Below are 16,799 nucleotides of genomic sequence, written 5' to 3'. Positions count from 1 at the left end.
GTTTAGTTGACAGTCAGCACTGTTGTGTCCTCTCCTCTACTCGTTTGTGCCATCCAGTAGTGCACTGTTATTATGGATGCCTGAAAATGCAAACGCATTTTTTCTCATGACAGCAGAGATTTGTGAGGAACAGGAAGAAACATAGAAAATCAAAATGACCATTTTACATCTGCAGTACTCGTAAAGGTGGCTGCTGATGAATGATGGACAGACAGAAAACTAAACCTAATTGCTAGTCGTTCATTCACAAGTAACCTTTTAAACTATTCCAGATGTAAAATGGTCGTCTTGGTTTTCTCATATGTTTTGTCCTGTTCCGCAAAAGCCTCTGCTGTCATGAATGAATGATAGGAAAAATATGAAACGGATGACTAGTTGTTCATTCATTGAAAACAATTTCATGGTCATTTTGGTTTATTTTTTTATGCTTTATCCTGTTCCTCACAAGTCTCTGCTGCCATGCAGAAAAATGCTTCTGCCTTGCCAGGCAGTTGGTGGGCCAAATGAGGAAGTGTACTGGTTTGTTACCACGTTTTTTTTTTGCACAACTTCATAACGTCTGTGATCAATAGGCCATGCTATGCAGTCGACGACCGATTTTTGGACATGCTAGGAACCGCGAAAGCATTCGAAAAATCCTCAGTCTAGAAAATTTTAGGGAAAAACATCACTTTACATAAACTTCCGATTGCCACTATGGTGGAGGAAGGGGTCAGCAGCTGTGTGTGCATTCTGATGCTTGACTATCTTGCCACACAGTGTACACAGACAATGGGCAGCAACCGGACTGCACTGGCGTTGGCACATCGTGGGCGAACTCACGGGCTTAGATCCTGCCATTGCAGATTCCCCATGGTTTCAGGATGGTTCACCGCATATTCGTCATCTTCAAAATGCAGTGGGGCCGTCACCACTGCTACTGCGCGTTGTTCTGCATAAAGAGCCCCTTCTTCTAATATGCTTTCTAGCTTGAATTTGCTTTATTTGATCATATTTTCTACCCCCGTTGAAGCCTGAACGAATGACGTTTCACTATACATATTAAATGGAGTCTTGCCTATTGGCAGCAGTGTCGCGGCAAATGCGAATGAGGTTCGAAAAATCGGCAATCAGTTAAAATCAGCTCAAAATTTTGGGTGCTCATATATATTAGTTTTGTGGAGCATGTCGCGGTGCCACCAAAAAGTCCGAATAATTGAGCATGCCCGAAAAATCGGGCCCGAAGTTTCGGTTGGCAACTGATAGGCGACTGATATTGTGGTCAGGTGTAGCTGCATAATGTCTAGCCGTGTGCTCTTTGCAAACTGCAGCACTGCATGGGTACATGTTCATTCTTTAAAGTATAATACATGTACATTTTACATATACTGATTTGTAGACATTCTATTAGCTGTGTGATAGTATGTGAAATATTTGTGTGGATGTAAACTTGCTTATGCTGTTTAAATGTTTTAGATGTAAGGGCTTGAGTTCACTCACCTTGCACAGTTAAGTCAGCCGAGCATGATGCAAAACCTGCTGGGTTCTTTGCCACCACTGTGTAGGTTCCTGCATCCTCAGGAAAGACTTCATTGATGACAAGAGTGCTCACATTGTCCTCATCATAATAAATCTGCAACAGACACAGTTGACAATTAGTGCTGCTCTAGTTATGACTTAATGAGCTGCTAGTGACACGTGCAAACCAAAAAGAAAGTGTTCCAGTGTTCTGCAATAAAAACGGTGTGTTACTTTGCTGACCAATTGTATTGAAGTATCTGCCATTAAAGCATCTCTCAGGTTTTTTGTTATGAAGACGTGCATGCACTCACCTCAAATTCTGTTGTTGATTTTATTATCCGCGTCTGCTTGAACCATGTGACATACGGTCGTGGATTGCCTTGTACTTTGCATTTAAATGTTGCTGGCTGTCCTTTTTCAACCTCCGTTGGCTCAGGCTTCTCAAGGAATTTGGGTGCAGTAAATTTTTCTCCTGGACGCAGTTCTTTGGAGAAACAAAAGATATTTCGAGCAATTTTAGTTTCAATTTCTTGTTCTGTTTGCTTGTTTTTTTACATCGAGAACAATTATCAAAATAATTTCCTAATCCATATATACCCATACTTAAGAAATTAATGGAAGTAAAATATCTCGATGTAGAATGTTCATTTCACTTCAGAAATCAGAATCGGCCTTTTATTGATAGAAATATTTTTTCTCAGTGCCAACCTTTGAGCCATCCTACTATTTAGGGTTCTAGGGTAATGTGCTGTCTGTTACATGTGGTAAAGCTTCAACATTTGACGTCAACTCTAATGCCATACTTTTGATCATGCTTGGTGCTTTTGTTATGACAGTGTGCAAATCTTGTGCAAATCTTGTTTGCTTTTCTTATGGAATCAGAATGCTTAGCGGGTGGGGTAAGATCTGCTTAGTGCTTCCATTGAATACTGGTGGCTCAGTTCAGAAACCGTTTATTGATAAAAATATTTTTTCTTGTCACTGACTGTACTAGGCAAATGCACCACCTATCATAAAGTTTCATACGTTTATTGTCAACTCTAATTTCAAATTGCTGATCACATTCGGTGCTTTTGACATGACAGGTCATAGATCTTGTTTGGTTTTCTTGCAGAATCACGTTGTAGTTGGTGAGGCCTGATCTGCTGACTTCTTCCAGAGAAGGCTAGCGGGCACAAGCTTTTACACAATAAACTTTTAGGGTTATTGTGCAAAAAATTGTGATTACTACATGTTGAAGGACACTAGGCATACCTAGGTCAGTGGCTTTTTTGTGCGAATGTAGTGTGTGGAAAGCCTTGGCCGGTGTTAGACTGCAGCAGAGTGAGCCTGGCCCCATGAGAACAACAATTTCAGCCGAGAAGCATAGCTGCTAAATCAGGTGCTTAGACTAGAGAATGTGCAAATTTTGCACCTTTTTCGTCTCCGTAACACCTTTTGAGAGAGTGTTACGTTAGCAGTAATTACCAAAATGAACGATGAGTATGTCACATAGTTATTCACGTTGTTTGGCCATGAATACTGGGCCTTTTAGTAAAAAGGTTGGACAGATTTTATTGTGCTCTTCTTCTTGGACCCCACAACAAAATCTGTTCTACAGTTTCATCATGCCACCCAATATTCCTGGCCACACAGCATGAATAAATGGCACATCCCACCTGTGACCCATAATGCAAGGAATGTGTTCAGTTACAAGTTGTTCTTCTGTAGCACTTGAAAAAGACACCTTAACAACTGTGGTATTGCTTCACAGGCTATGTTAATAGGCATATAATCTAATAGTCTAGAACTTTTATTTCATCTTTCCATACTTCCCAACATTCAGTTTCACTAATTAGTGTATCGGTTAAAAAAAAATATGCCCTTCTTGTTTTTTGCTAGTTTACCTGTTAAAGGGACTCTAAAGGGAAATATCGAACTAAGCAACATGGATATATCATTCGTTGGAAACACTACCAACATTTTTTCTGTCCAGAAAAGTGGCTTTGTTGCTAAGAAAATTGCAAAAGTGCACTCGCAACCCTTCTACATCATTCGGTGATGCCTTTGCACTGAAGCTGTCCAGGAATAACTGGGAGTGTGGCTAGGAACAGAAACTACCCTCCAGTTCTGCGAACACTTGAGTCTGCTGTCACATGGGGCAAGGTGAACGCTTTCTGCAGTCGCCGCTGTGTCGTGTGCTCATGTGCTGTCATGTGCTGTGTCTCGTTGCAGCTATTCTTTATGGATGCGAAAAAACAAGTTGTCAAGCGCAGTAGCAGAGGGACAGAGCAAATGCAATGTGTGTTGTCATGAGGTGTGGATGGAGTCCTTGAGGGATCTTCAAAAGCACACAAGCAGCAATCTCTCTCAACACTGTTTCTGAGGGCAAAAGTCACCAAGCAGCACGCTGTGCTGGCGGTTATTGCATGTTTGTCCCCTAACTATGCAGTATATATGATTGCAGGCAATCGTTGTGACTTCTGTGCCGGTGAATTGCTTTCTGTATTTTATAAGCAAGGAATTGTAGTTTGTTCTGCTCAGCTGTAGTGTGCCACCTGCCATCTATAGCTGGCCACAGGGAATGCATGTAAAAACACTTCATCTCGAACATTTTCCTCTTTGCATTGCATGTTGGTACCTCACATACTACATGGCTCACTCTGGGAAGCTTTTTCTTTATTGAGCCAAATAGTTTTGGTGCACGCATGTGGTACTTCTCAGGTATTTTCCAGTAGATCTCGAAGCACATTTGCCTTTCCACAGTTCAAAAACAAGCAAGATCATGCACACACATTGTGATACTAAAAGTGCATACTAAAAAAAAAAAAAAAGAACACTTTGAAAATTAATCATGCTTACTGCTTGCAAAAAGTAGCCAATTCAGTGGCTAAAATGAGAAAAAATTAGTGCTTCACTGACTATCTAGCAAGCACAACATAGCATTATTGCCACTGAAAGCTTGGGTTCTGAACTTTTTGTACTCTGGTGACATGTAGAAAGATTCGACACTCGTGCCTGCATCCACCTAGTGGTGTTGCTACAAGTACCGCTTTTACGCAATTTTGAAGGTTATAAATATTTTTTCAGAGAAAGTGACATATATTTCCTATCAGATGACTCTGACCTATCGGTCTTGTCTGACTCACTACTACCCTTTCGTTTCCCATCTAAATAGAAATAATGGTTTCTGATTTCTTTCATATGGTGGCAAAATGCAAAATATCTCTAGTATTCAGAGTTCGTTCAGCGCAAAATGGATGACATGCTGTGTAGTATAATGTAGCGATGTCGCCACACCAGACACGTTTGTTTTTATTGCGAAAGCAATACTACTTTCACTTTCAAGCCTTTGCAGTGCGACGGCGGTGCACATGAAATGATCTTTCGCATGACCTCTGTGGGACATCACGCCTCAAAGCTGGGGGACCAACTCGCGCCGTCCGTGAGAGATGGCGGTGCGCATGAACGGTGGCCTAACTCCCGCTCTCTCCGCCAGGAGCGCCACAGGTGTTATGACATCACGCCTCAAGGCTGGGCGACCAACTCGCGCCGTCCGTAAGAGACGGCGGTGCGCATGAACTGCGGCCTAACTCCCACTCTCTCCGCCAGGAGCGCCACAAGTGTTGTCACATTATACAGCTGTACAAAGCGGCGACCGACTCGCGCCGTCCGTGAGAGACAGCGGTGCGCATGACTACGATGCCACCTACTGCTAAGGATGTTTTCGCAACCTACCGGGCTTAACCAAGCTAAGCCTCTGCCAATCTTTTGTATTATGTTGACCATATCTTGTGGTATAGTGCCCTGTTTAGATACGTGTTTGTTTATAGGCGCCTAAGTGTAGTGGCTTGCTCTCGGCATGGTCTGTCATGTGGAAGTGCGTGCCTTCTACACCTTTCCCTACATGCCCGGATTGTTTCCTTATATGTTCCTGGTGTTGTGAAGGACTTTATTGTTGACCCCACCGCCCAGCTAGTGAAGCAGTCATCATTGCATAACAATGTGAACACTATGAAAATGTTAAGGGACAAAAAAAAAAAAAAAGGCAGAGATGAAAAAAAAAAAATGTTGATAGCATTATTTATAGTCATGCAGTGCCATGTGAGGGCAATAAACAAAAAAAGGTTGGGCTGGTTGGTTCATAAGAAGAGCATCAACACAAGTTAACTCAGTGTTTTTGGAGTATCAGTAAATTTGTTTCTGATCAGGTCCGTGCATCAGTATATGCTTGCCCTCCTTGTGTTATGTGCAAATTTTACAAAGCTCTAAAATAATGTTTATAATACAGTTTATGAAGCTTGTAAATATGTTGCAAAAGAAAGCAAGAATAACAAAACAGTACTTACTCCCAAATGCTGGTATTTTGCTGATCTTTTCTTCTAGTACTTGGTCCAAAAGACGGTTATATGATTCAATGTCTTGCAAAATAGACTTTGGAACAACTCCTTTTTCTTTTGTGATGGTTTTTTGGACAAGCCACCGTTCCTCAGTTTTGCGCTCCATCAAAATAACATGCTCGCCTGAAAAGAAAGTAAGATTAGATTGGACACCATCTTACTTATTTTTGTATCCACTGCTTCATAGCATATAGTACAGTGTTCCTAAATATTTGTTAACATTTTATTGAGCATAAACAGCCCTTTCATCACCAGATGAATTTAATATTCATGTAGTTCACAGTTGTCAGAAAAATATTAAGCATCTTCTTACATTACTAGCTGATACTTAGCATGATATTGTTGCTTCGGGATCAACTAGCAGAACATAGAAAGAGGGTGGTCTGTGCTACAAATTAAAAGGTGTTACCTTCTTCAAGGTCCAAACCATCTTCTTCCTCTGTGATGTAAGTTGTGATTGCCACATACTCGACTATTTCCTGCAGAAAAAAGCCAGATTGAAGTTTAATTTTACCGCTCCTGTATGTTTTATGTCTGTTTCACATTTAAAAATGGAAGTGTAGCTATTTAAGGAAACCCATTTTTTTATTTATTAGTCCAAGATTTAGGGCAAATGCCCAAGGTGAAGTAAAGTGAGGGAGAGATTACTCATTGGCATCCATCTGAGCACAGCCACATGGCTACAAAGGGAGGGTATACTTGGAAACTTCATAGTTAAAGAAAAATTCATCTTGGTCCGGGTTTTTGTTTCTCTTTTTCTTCTTTTTTTTATCAATTCTATAGCTTTTTTTTGTAACTGTATGGCTGCGCACTTGCAGATGCCAGTGAGTTATTAATTTTGTTATTATCTTTTTATTTGTTACCTGCCTTTTAAAGTACTATCCACACCTTTGTGACAGATAACAAATTAATGAAGTATTGTAAAATGAGTACATTTAGCAGCATAACATTCCATTCTCTTATTGTCTTTGCAAACAAATAAAACTGGTCAAAACTAGTCTGCAAAATTTAAGTACACTGAGCACAGTTCACCTTATCACTTTGAATTTTCATGGCATAGCTGGGCTATATTTTTCTTCTGTGTTACAGAAAGAAACATTAGTGCTTTGATTGAAATTATTAATAGTATTTTATATTCTAGTTTTGAACTCGGGGTGCTTTTGTATCAAAGAAATAAACCTGAGTGCTGGATATTTGTGAATGCTTGTGAACTGTGTTGTTCAAGCAGAGAAGTGCAAATTACAAAACAGCAATATTATTCAGACTTACAATCTCCTCTTCTTCACCTGTGGGAGACAAAAGAAAACATGCTTAGATACTGAAATAATGAACATGCTCCGCAGCAATAAAATGGGGAAGAGGAGGACTACTGCTCTTTCAATGACTACTTCTTACTTCTATTAAAAATAAACATTTCCAAATAGCTGATGTAAATCATGTTGGATATGCTGTAGTGTCCTCTATGAAGACCCAACCCCAAAAGGTAGTTCACTCTAATTTCTGTCATATTTTTCCATTTTCCCAAAACACTAAATGATAACCTGCCTTGAGGAGTTTATGCTTCCAGACATGATGTGCTTTCAGAATGGGCATAGTGAATTTTATATGCGCTTCTCATTGCGTGCGCTTCTCACCAGTGCGTGTTCCGAGCCACAAAATTGGGAACGTCCACAATGCTTGTGGGCTTTGAATGCAGAGCATGGGCAAGTATGTGTTGGCTGGCTCGACAAGAAACTTGCGCCTGTTTACATGAGCTGAATGGAGCTATATTTGAAGCCAGTGTTTGCGAATCTAGGCTAACTGAGTGGAATGCAGTAGCAGTAGCTCACAAGAACTTGAAAAGCCTTTATGACAAGACAGCACTGTGGCATAGGTAGATGAAGTGTAGAGCTTGTGGCACCCAAAAGTTCCAAGAGTTGCCGAGGTGTCATGGGACTAAATGGGTCTGACAACAGCAAGCTTCGTGACCAACTTGCATATTGAGCTTCCTGCCAGATACTTTTCTACGCCTGACATTGTGCATAACAGGCACTGAAAGGCGTACATGATACTGAGGCTGTGAGGATTTAAATGTTTTATTGACAGGGAGCAATGTGTGTCTCAGTGTCTTTTCTCATTTTGTTGCAGCTGATTTTTGGTTGCTTGCTAAAAGTTAACTGATCCCTTCTTTTCACTTGACTTGCTTTATTTAATGTGTATGGGCTGTCCCTTGGTTTAGTATGGTATGTCTTCATCTGAAGAAGCTATATTAGTGTTGCTTTCTGGATAATATATGATATTTAAGGTAATTTCTTAACTTCTCAACAAATATGGTGATACCGCAGGATATAATGTTACTCAGCACTCCTTTTGTTCTGTAAATGCTGCAAATATGTGGGCAAAGAACAGACGTTCTTTCTTTTCTTTTTTTAAGTTATGCAGGGTGTGGGGCCCTTGCCTGAAAGTGGCATTTTTCTGTTCAATTTTCAAGTGATATTTTGAAGAAACTACATTATTGTTCATAGGTTCACCTCTCGCAGGCTGGCAGAATGAGTACAGTTGATCCTAAATATATCAAACTAGAAGGGGATTGTAAAATAGCTTGATGTATCTGTAATTTGATATATAACACATTCCAACAGAGGAGCTTTATAAAAGGTCTAATTCTGTTGCTGGTACACTATAAGCGTAACAATAACTCAGTTCAGATATGGTACAGTTGATTTCTTCTCCTTCAGCAGCGAAGCACGCCCTGCGAGAGCTGCCAGAAGCCTTCATTCATGGTTGGTGCCAGAGACACAAATCATATAGCTTGCAGGCATAGTGAAAACATTGTGTGGATTACTTTGTGTGCATATAATTTGTGAAGAGGTTCCAAATTCCATGTGTAACAAGGGATACTTATGTATACTTACCCTGTGGTTGTTGAAGGACAATCTTGAATTCATCTGAAAAAAAAAAAACAATTAAATAGATGTGAATATTTATATAGGAATCTTAAACTTGAAAAAAAAACAGGCTTACCGGAAGCTTCGGAGACAACCTGTTCTTTTTCTTTGGAAGCAAGGTCAAGTAGAAGGGTATCTTCTTGTTCAATTTGTTGCTCATCCTTTCGTTTTAAAATAATACCAGTATCATCTTTAACAACTTTTTGAGGCACTTTCAGCTCAAACATTTCCTCAACTTCATCATATTGTTTTGCCACAGAGTCTTTCCGAAGAAGGAGAGTGAATTTTTGACTAATATCATCAAGGTCATCAGGCTTAGAAACCCTTTTCTTTAATATAACTGTCGGGATTTCTTCAGTTACTTCCTGAAAATCTTCAGGCTTTTTAGGCTTCTTAATAGTAAGTTTTGCTTCCTCTTCAACCACGTCTCTTTGTACTGGTTTTGGTTTTTCTTCTATAGTTAATTCCTCAGATACTTCCTCAGGCTTTGGAGTCTCTTTTGGTTTTTCTTCTAATGTCACAGTGATATCCTCACTGATTTCTTCAGGACGTTCTTCAGGCTTCTCGTCGGGTTTCTTTAATGTTACTGTCTCCTCTGGAGCCTCCTCCTTGAGTTTAGGTTTCTTGAGTTTCTTTCTGATGGTCAATTTGGCCTCTTCCTCCACAACTTCCCTCTTATCTTCTGGCTTGGGTTTTTCTTCTACAGTCAATTCATCCGATATTTCCTCGGGCTTTGGCCCTTCTTTTGGTTTTTCTTCTAGTGTCATAGTGACATCCTCGCTGATTTCTTCTGGACTTTCCTCGGGTTTCTTTAATGTTACAATCTCTTGTGGTGCCTCTTCCTTGAGTTCTGGCTTTTTAGGTCGCTTTCTGATGGTAAGTTTTGCTTCTTCTTCAACCACTTCTTTTTGTATTGGTTTTGGTTTTTCTTCTATAGTTAATTCCTCAGATACTTCCTCAGGCTTTAGAGCATCCTTTTGTTTTTCTTCTAGTGTCACAGTGATATCCTCAGTGATTTCTTCTGGGCGTTCTTCAGGTTTCTCTTCTGGTTTCTTTAATGTTATCGTCTCCTCTGGAGCCTCTTCCTTAAGCTTTGGTTTTTTGGGTTTCTTTTTTATAGTCAGTTTGGCCTCTTCTTCAACAACTTCTTTCTTTTCTTCTGGTTTGGGTTTTTCTTCAACTGTCAGTTCCTCAGGTGCTTCCTCCGGCTTTGGAGCTTCTTTCGGTTTTTCTTCTAGTGTTACTGTGACATCCTCAGTGATTTCTTCTGGGTGTTCTTCAGGTTTCTCTTCTGGTTTCTTTAATGTTACTGTCTCCTCTGGAGCCTCCTCCTTGAGCTTTGGTTTTTTGGGTTTCTTTTTTATGGTCAGTTTGGCCTCTTCTTCAACAACTTCTTTCTTTTCTTCTGGTTTGGGTTTTTCTTCAACTGTCAGTTCCTCAGGTGCTTCCTCCGGCTTTGGAGCTCCTTTCGGTTTTTCTGCTAATGTTACTGTGACATCCTCAGTGATTTCTTCTGGGCGTTCTTCAGGTTTCTCTTCTGGTTTCTTTAATGTTACTGTCTCCTCTGGAGCCTCTTCCTTGAGCTTTGGTTTTTTGGGTTTCTTTTTTATGGTCAGTTTGGCCTCTTCAACAACTTCTTTCTTTTCTTCTGGTTTGGGTTTTTCTTCAACTGTCAGTTCCTCTGGTGCTTCCTCAGGCTTTGGAGCTTCTTTCGGCTTTTCTTCTAGTGTTACTGTGACATCCTCAGTGATTTCTTCTGGAAGTTCTTCAGGTTTCTCTTCTGGTTTCTTTAATGTTACTGTCTCCTCTGGAGCCTCTTCCTTGAGCTTTGGTTTTTTGGGTTTCTTTTTTATAGTCAGTTTGGCCTCTTCTTCAACAACTTCTTTCTTTTCTTCTGGTTTGGGTTTTTCTTCAACTGTCAGTTCCTCTGGTGCTTCCTCAGGCTTTGGAGCTTCTTTCGGTTTTTCTTCTAGTGTTACTGTGACATCCTCAGTGATTTCTTCTGGGCGTTCTTCAGGTTTCTCTTCTGGTTTCTTTAATGTTACTGTCTCCTCTGGAGCCTCTTCCTTGAGCTTTGGTTTTTTGGGTTTCTTTTTTATGGTCAGTTTGGCCTCTTCTTCAACAACTTCTTTCTTTTCTTCTGGTTTGGGTTTTTCTTCAATTGTCAGTGCCTCTGGTGCTTCCTCAGGCTTTGGAGCTTCTTTTGGTTTTTCTTCTAATGTTAATGTGACATCCTCAGTGATTTCCTCTGGGCGTTCTTCAGGTTTCTCTTCTGGTTTTTTTAATGTTACTGTCTCCTCTGGAGCCTCTTCCTTGAGCTTTGGTATTTTGGGTTTCTTTTTTATGGTCAGTTTGGCCTCTTCTTCAACAACTTCTTTCTTTTCTTCTGGTTTTGGTGTTTCTTCAATTGTCAGTGCCTCTGGTGCTTCCTCAGGCTTTGGAGCTTCTTTCGGTTTTTCTTCTAATGTTACTGTGACATCCTCAGTGATTTCTTCTGGGTGTTCTTCAGGTTTCTCTTCTGGTTTCTTTAATGTTACTGTCTCCTCTGGAGCCTCCTCCTTGAGCTTTGGTTTTTTGGGTTTCTTTTTTATGGTCAGTTTGGCCTCTTCTTCAACAACTTCTTTCTTTTCTTCTGGTTTGGGTTTTTCTTCAACTGTCAGTTCCTCTGGTGCTTCCTCAGGCTTTGGAGCTTCTTTTGGTTTTTCTTCTAATGTTACTGTGACATCCTCAGTGATTTCTTCTGGGCGTTCTTTAGGTTTCTCTTCTGGTTTCTTTAGTGTTATCGTCTCCTCTGGAGCCTCCTCCTTGAGCTTTGGTTTTTTAGGTTTCTTTTTGATGGTCAGTTCAGCCTCTTCTTCAGCAACTTCTTTCTTTTCTTCTGGTTTGGGTTTTTCTTCAACGGTCAGTTTCTCTGGTGCTTCCTCAGGCTTTGGAGCTTCTTTCGGTTTTTCTTCTAATGTTACTGTGACATCCTCAGTGATTTCTTCTGGGCGTTCTTCAGGTTTTTCTTCTGGTTTCTTTAATGTTACTGTCTCTTCTGGAGCCTCCTCCTCGAGGTTTGGTTTTTTGGGTTTCTTTTTTATGGTCAGTTTGGCCTCTTCTTCAACAACCTCTTTCTTTTCTTCTGGTTTTGGTTTTTCTTCAATTGTCAGTGCCTCTGGTGCTTCCTCAGGCTTTGGAGCTTCTTTCGGTTTTTCTTCTAATGTTACTGTGACATCCTCAGTGATTTCTTCTGGGCGTTCTTCAGGTTTCTCTTCTGGTTTCTTTAATGTTACTGTCTCCTCCGGAGCCTCCTCCTTGAGCTTTGGTTTTTTGGGTTTCTTTTTTATGGTCAGTTTGGCCTCTTCTTCAACAACTTCTTTCTTTTCTTCTGGTTTGGGTTTTTCTTCAACTGTCAGTTCTTCTGGTGCTTCCTCAGGCTTTGGAGCTTCTTTTGGTTTTTCTTCTAATGTTACTGTGACATCCTCAGTGATTTCTTCTGGGCGTTCTTCAGGTTTCTCTTCTGGTTTCTTTAATGTTATCGTCTCCTCTGGAGCCTCCTCCTTGAGCTTTGGTTTTTTGGGTTTCTTTTTTATAGTCAGTTTGGCCTCTTCTTCAACAAGTTCTTTCTTTTCTTCTGGTTTGGGTTTTTCTTCAACTGTCAGTTCCTCTGGTGCTTCCTCAGGCTTTGGAGCTTCTTTCGGTTTTTCTTCTAATGTTACTGTGACATCCTCGGGGATTTTTTCTGGGTGTTCTTCAGGTTTTTCTTCTGGTTTCTTTAATGTTACTGTCTCCTCTGGAGCCTCCTCTTTGAGCTTTGGTTTCTTGGGTTTCTTTTTGATGCTCAGTTTGGCCTCTTCTTCAACAACTTCTTTCTTTTCTTCTGGTTTGGGTTTTTCTTCAACTGTCAGTTCCTCTGGTGCTTCCTCAGGCTTTGGAGCTTCTTTCGGTTTTTCTTCTAATGTTACTGTGACATCCTCAGTGATTTCTTCTGGGCGTTCTTCAGGTTTCTCTTCTGGTTTCTTTAATGTTACTGTCTCCTCTGGAGCCTCCTCCTTGAGCTTTGGTTTTTTGGGTTTCTTTTTGATGGTCAGTTTGGCCTCTTCTTCAGCAACATCTTTTTTTTCTTCTGGTTTGGGTTTCTCTTCAACTGTCAGTTCCTCTGGTGCTTCCTCAGGCTTTGGAGCTTCTTTCGGTTTTTCTTCTAATGTTACTGTGACATCCTCAGTGATTTCTTCTGGGCGTTCTTCAGGTTTCTCTTCTGGTTTCTTTAATGTTACTGTCTCCTCTGGAGCCTCCTCCTTGAGCTTTGGTTTCTTGGGTTTCTTTTTGATGGTCAGTTTGGCCTCTTCTTCAGCAACTTCTTTCTTCTCTTCCGGTTTGGGTTTTTCTTCAACTGTCAGTTCCTCTGGTGCTTCTTCAGGCTTTGGAGCTTCTTTCGGTTTTTCTTCTAATGTTACTGTGACATCCTCAGTGATTTCTTCTGGGCGTTCTTCAGGTTTCTCTTCTGGTTTCTTTAATGTTACTGTCTCCTCTGGAGCTTCCTCCTTGAGCTTTGGTTTTTTGGGTTTCTTTTTTATGGCCAGTTTGGCCTCTTCTTCAACGTCTTTCTTTTCTTCTGGTTTGGGTTTTTCTTCAACTGCCGGTTCCTCTGGTGCTTCCTCAGGCTTTGGAGCTTCTTTCGGTTTTTCTTCTAATGTTACTGTGACATCCTCAGTGATTTCCTCTGGGCGTTCTTCAGGTTTCTCTTCTGGTTTCTTTAATGTTACTGTCTCCTCTGGAGCCTCCTCCTTGAGCTTTGGTTTTTTGGGTTTCTTTTTGATGGTCAGTTTGGCCTCTTCTTCAACAATTTCTTTCTTTTCTTCTGGTTTTGGTTTTTCCTCAAGTGTCAGTTCTTCTGGTGCTTCCTCGGGCTTTGGAGCTTCTTTTGGCTTTTCTTCTAATGTCACTGTAACATCCTCAGTGATCTCTTCTGGGCGTTCTTCAGGTTTCTCTTCTGATTTCTTTAATGTTTCTGTCTCCTCTGGAGCCTCCTCCTTGAGCTTTGGTTTCTTGGGTTTCTTTTTGATGGTCAGTTTGGCCTCTTCTTCAGCAACTTCTTTCTTCTCTTCCGGTTTGGGTTTTTCTTCAACTATCAGTTCCTCTGGTGCTTCCTCAGGCTTTGGAGCTTCTTTCGGTTTTTCTTCTATTGTTACTGTGACATCCTCAGTGATTTCTTTTGGGCTTTCTTCTTGTTTCTCTTCTGGTTTCTGTAATGTTACTGCCTCCTCTGAAGCCTCTTCCTTGAGCTTTGATTTTTTGGGTTTCTTTTTGATGGTCAGTTTGCCCTCTTCCTCAAGAACTTCCTTCCTCTCTTCTGACTTGGCCTCTTCCACTAAGAGTTCTTGTGGCATTTCCTCTAGTTTTGGTGCCTCTTCTGGCTTTTCTTCTAGGGGAACTGTGACCTCTTGTGTTACTTCTTTCGGGAGTTCTTCAGGTTTTTCTTCAGGCTTCTTGAGAATGACTGTTTCCTCGGGCACTTCATCTGTGATCTTGGGCTTTTTGGGTTTCTTTTTGATTTTAAGCTTTGCTTCTTCTGGTGCCTTCTCTTCTGGCTTGGCCTCTTGCACTGTGACTTCTTGTGGCATTTCCTCCAGTTTTGGTGCCTCTTCTGGCTTTTCTTCTAGGGGAACTGTGACCTCTTCTGTTACTTCTTTTGGGAGTTCTTCAGGTTTTTCTTCAGGTTTCTTGAGAATCACTGTTTCCTCGGGTACTTCATCCGTAATCTTGGGCTTTTTGGGTTTCTTTTTGATTTTAAGCTTTGCTTCTTCCGGTGCCTTCTCTTCTGGCTTGTCCTCTTCCACTGTGACTTCTTGTGGCATTTCCTCTAGTTTTGGTGCCTCTTCTGGCTTTTCTTCTTGGGGAACTGTTACCTCTTCTGTTACTTCTTTTGGGAATTCTTCAGGTTGTTCTTCAGGTTTCTTGAGAATGACTGTTTCCTCGGGCACTTCATCCGTGATCTTGGGCTTTTTGGGTTTCTTTTTGATTTTAAGCTTTGCTTCTTCTGGTGCCTTCTCTTCTGGCTTGGCCTCTTGCACTGTGACCTCTTGTGGCATTTCCTCCAGTTTTGGTGCCTCTTCTGGCTTTTCTTCTAGGGGAACTGTGACCTCTTCTGTTACTTCTTTTGGGAGTTCTTCAGGTTTTTCTTCAGGTTTCTTGAGAATCACTGTTTCCTCGGGTACTTCATCCGTAATCTTGGGCTTTTTGGGTTTCTTTTTGATTTTAAGCTTAGCTTCTTCCGGTGCCTTCTCTTCTGGCTTGTCCTCTTCCACTGTGACTTCTTGTGGCATTTCCTCTAGTTTTGGCACCGCTTCTGTCTTTTCTTCTATTGGAACTGTGACCTCTTCTGTTACTTCCTTTGGGAGCTCTTCAGGTTTTTCTTCAGGTTTCTTGAGAATCACTGTTTCTTCGGGTACTTCATCCGTGATCTTTGGCTTTTTGGGTTTCTTTTTGATTTTAAGCTTTGCTTCTTCTGGTGCCTTCTCTTCTGACTTGGCCTCTTCCACTAAGAGTTCTTGTGGCATTTCCTCTAGTTTTGGTGCCTCTTCTGGCTTTTCTTCTAGGGGAACTGTGACCTCTTCTGTTACTTCCTTTGGGAGTTCTTCAGGTTTTTCTTCAGGTTTCTTGAGAATCACTGTTTCCTCGGGCACTTCATCTGTGATCTTGGGCTTTTTGGGTTTCTTTTTGATTTTAAGCTTTGCTTCTTCTGGTGCCTTCTCTTCTTCCTTGGCCTCTTCTACTGTGACTTCTTGTGGCATTTCCTCTAGTTTTGGTACTTGTTCTGTCTTTTCTTCTAAGGGAACTGTGACCTCTTCTGTTACTTCCTTTGGGAGTTCTTCAGGTTTTTCTTCAGGTCTCTTGAGAATCACTGTTTCCTCGGGCACTTCATCTGTGACCTTGGGCTTTTTGGGTTTCTTTTTTATTTTAAGCTTTGCTTCTTCTGGTGCCTTCTCTTCTGGCTTGGCCTCTTCCACTGTGACTTCTTGTGGCCTTTCCTCTAATTTTGGTGCCTCTTCTGGTGCCTCTTCTTCAGTGGAGACTACTATATCCTGAGTTGCTGGTAGCTCTTCCTTGTCAGGTTTTTCTGCAGAGGTGCAACATAAGAATAAGATTTGTTTGCCTTTATTGCACAGGTTTTTTTTTTTGTAGTTTACTTGAAGGTATGTGTAAAAGATGCATACAGTAAGTTGGCAAAATTATGTTTCGTAGCATGCTTACACCAAAGGGTTATGTTGCTCAAATCGTGCCATACTTATTTCTTTCAAGGCATGGTGCAAGTGCATGCAGGCCCACACTGCTACATCAGAGGCCAGAGCAAGCAGTAAATAACACTCACACCTTGTTGCATTAACCACTTACCATTATCTGCTGAAATGATGAATTGGAAAGCTGCTTGCTTGCATTATTTTGCTGTTGTATTATTACATGAAAGCAAAATTGGTGCACTTATGTTTGGCAATACAGTTAGCAGACACCATAACTATGTGTCTCAAATTATTTGTTACACACACAGCACGCAGCCATATAACATGTAAAATAACAAATAATTAATGAGCAGTGTGCAATATAACTGCATGTGAGTTTCAGCCAAGCGCTTTGGCATTAGGCTTTAAAAAATAGGGTTTATACAAATTGCATATTTTCAGAAATGCACATTAGCCAATTCTTTCTTACAGTGAACATATTTGCTGTAAATATCTCTGATGAGGTTAGATGTTTAGCTAGCATTTTTTAGGTCTTGTATACATTACATACCCGTCTCTAAAACTGAAGTTCTTTCTCAATCTGGCTGAGCCTGATGCCTTTTTTACATCTAATGTTATGCAAGAGCTGCTTTAGTACATATTTGGTAGTGCACATAATTTGATATGCATTTAATATTGTGGTATTGTTCAGGAATCATCAGGATCTGATTTTTCGTTATCTGAACATTACTGCAGATATCTATTTCATTATGCGACCAATTGGTAAAGCA

General features: G+C 40.8%; 1 protein-coding gene and 1 long non-coding RNA gene across 2 annotated transcripts in view; one reads left to right on the top strand and one right to left on the bottom strand.

Moving 5' to 3' along the window:
• Positions 1-4,327, top strand: part of LOC146206307 (uncharacterized) — a 60,129-nt gene extending 55,802 nt beyond the window's left edge. The window contains exon 3 of the long non-coding RNA XR_014704427.1: positions 760-4,327. This is a non-coding gene — a long non-coding RNA (uncharacterized LOC146206307). The remainder of the gene's footprint in view (positions 1-759) is intronic.
• sls (sallimus) overlaps positions 1-16,799 on the bottom strand; it is a 208,793-nt gene that overhangs the window by 43,764 nt on the left and 148,230 nt on the right. The window contains exons 109-115 of the mRNA XM_084590954.1: positions 8,883-15,908; positions 8,774-8,806; positions 7,149-7,165; positions 6,289-6,358; positions 5,829-6,002; positions 1,812-1,984; positions 1,480-1,612 (exon numbers count right to left, since the gene is read on the bottom strand). Coding sequence (XP_084447080.1) covers positions 1,480-1,612; positions 1,812-1,984; positions 5,829-6,002; positions 6,289-6,358; positions 7,149-7,165; positions 8,774-8,806; positions 8,883-15,908 — 7,626 coding nt within the window. The remainder of the gene's footprint in view (positions 1-1,479; positions 1,613-1,811; positions 1,985-5,828; positions 6,003-6,288; positions 6,359-7,148; positions 7,166-8,773; positions 8,807-8,882; positions 15,909-16,799) is intronic.

This window comes from Amblyomma maculatum, chromosome 1 (genome assembly GCF_055883805.1).
Source record: "Amblyomma maculatum isolate TAMU_Amacu chromosome 1, ASM5588380v1, whole genome shotgun sequence".
In the NCBI taxonomy this organism is placed as follows: Eukaryota; Metazoa; Arthropoda; class Arachnida; order Ixodida; family Ixodidae; genus Amblyomma; species Amblyomma maculatum.
This window is presented reverse-complemented; position numbering and strand designations above follow the sequence as displayed.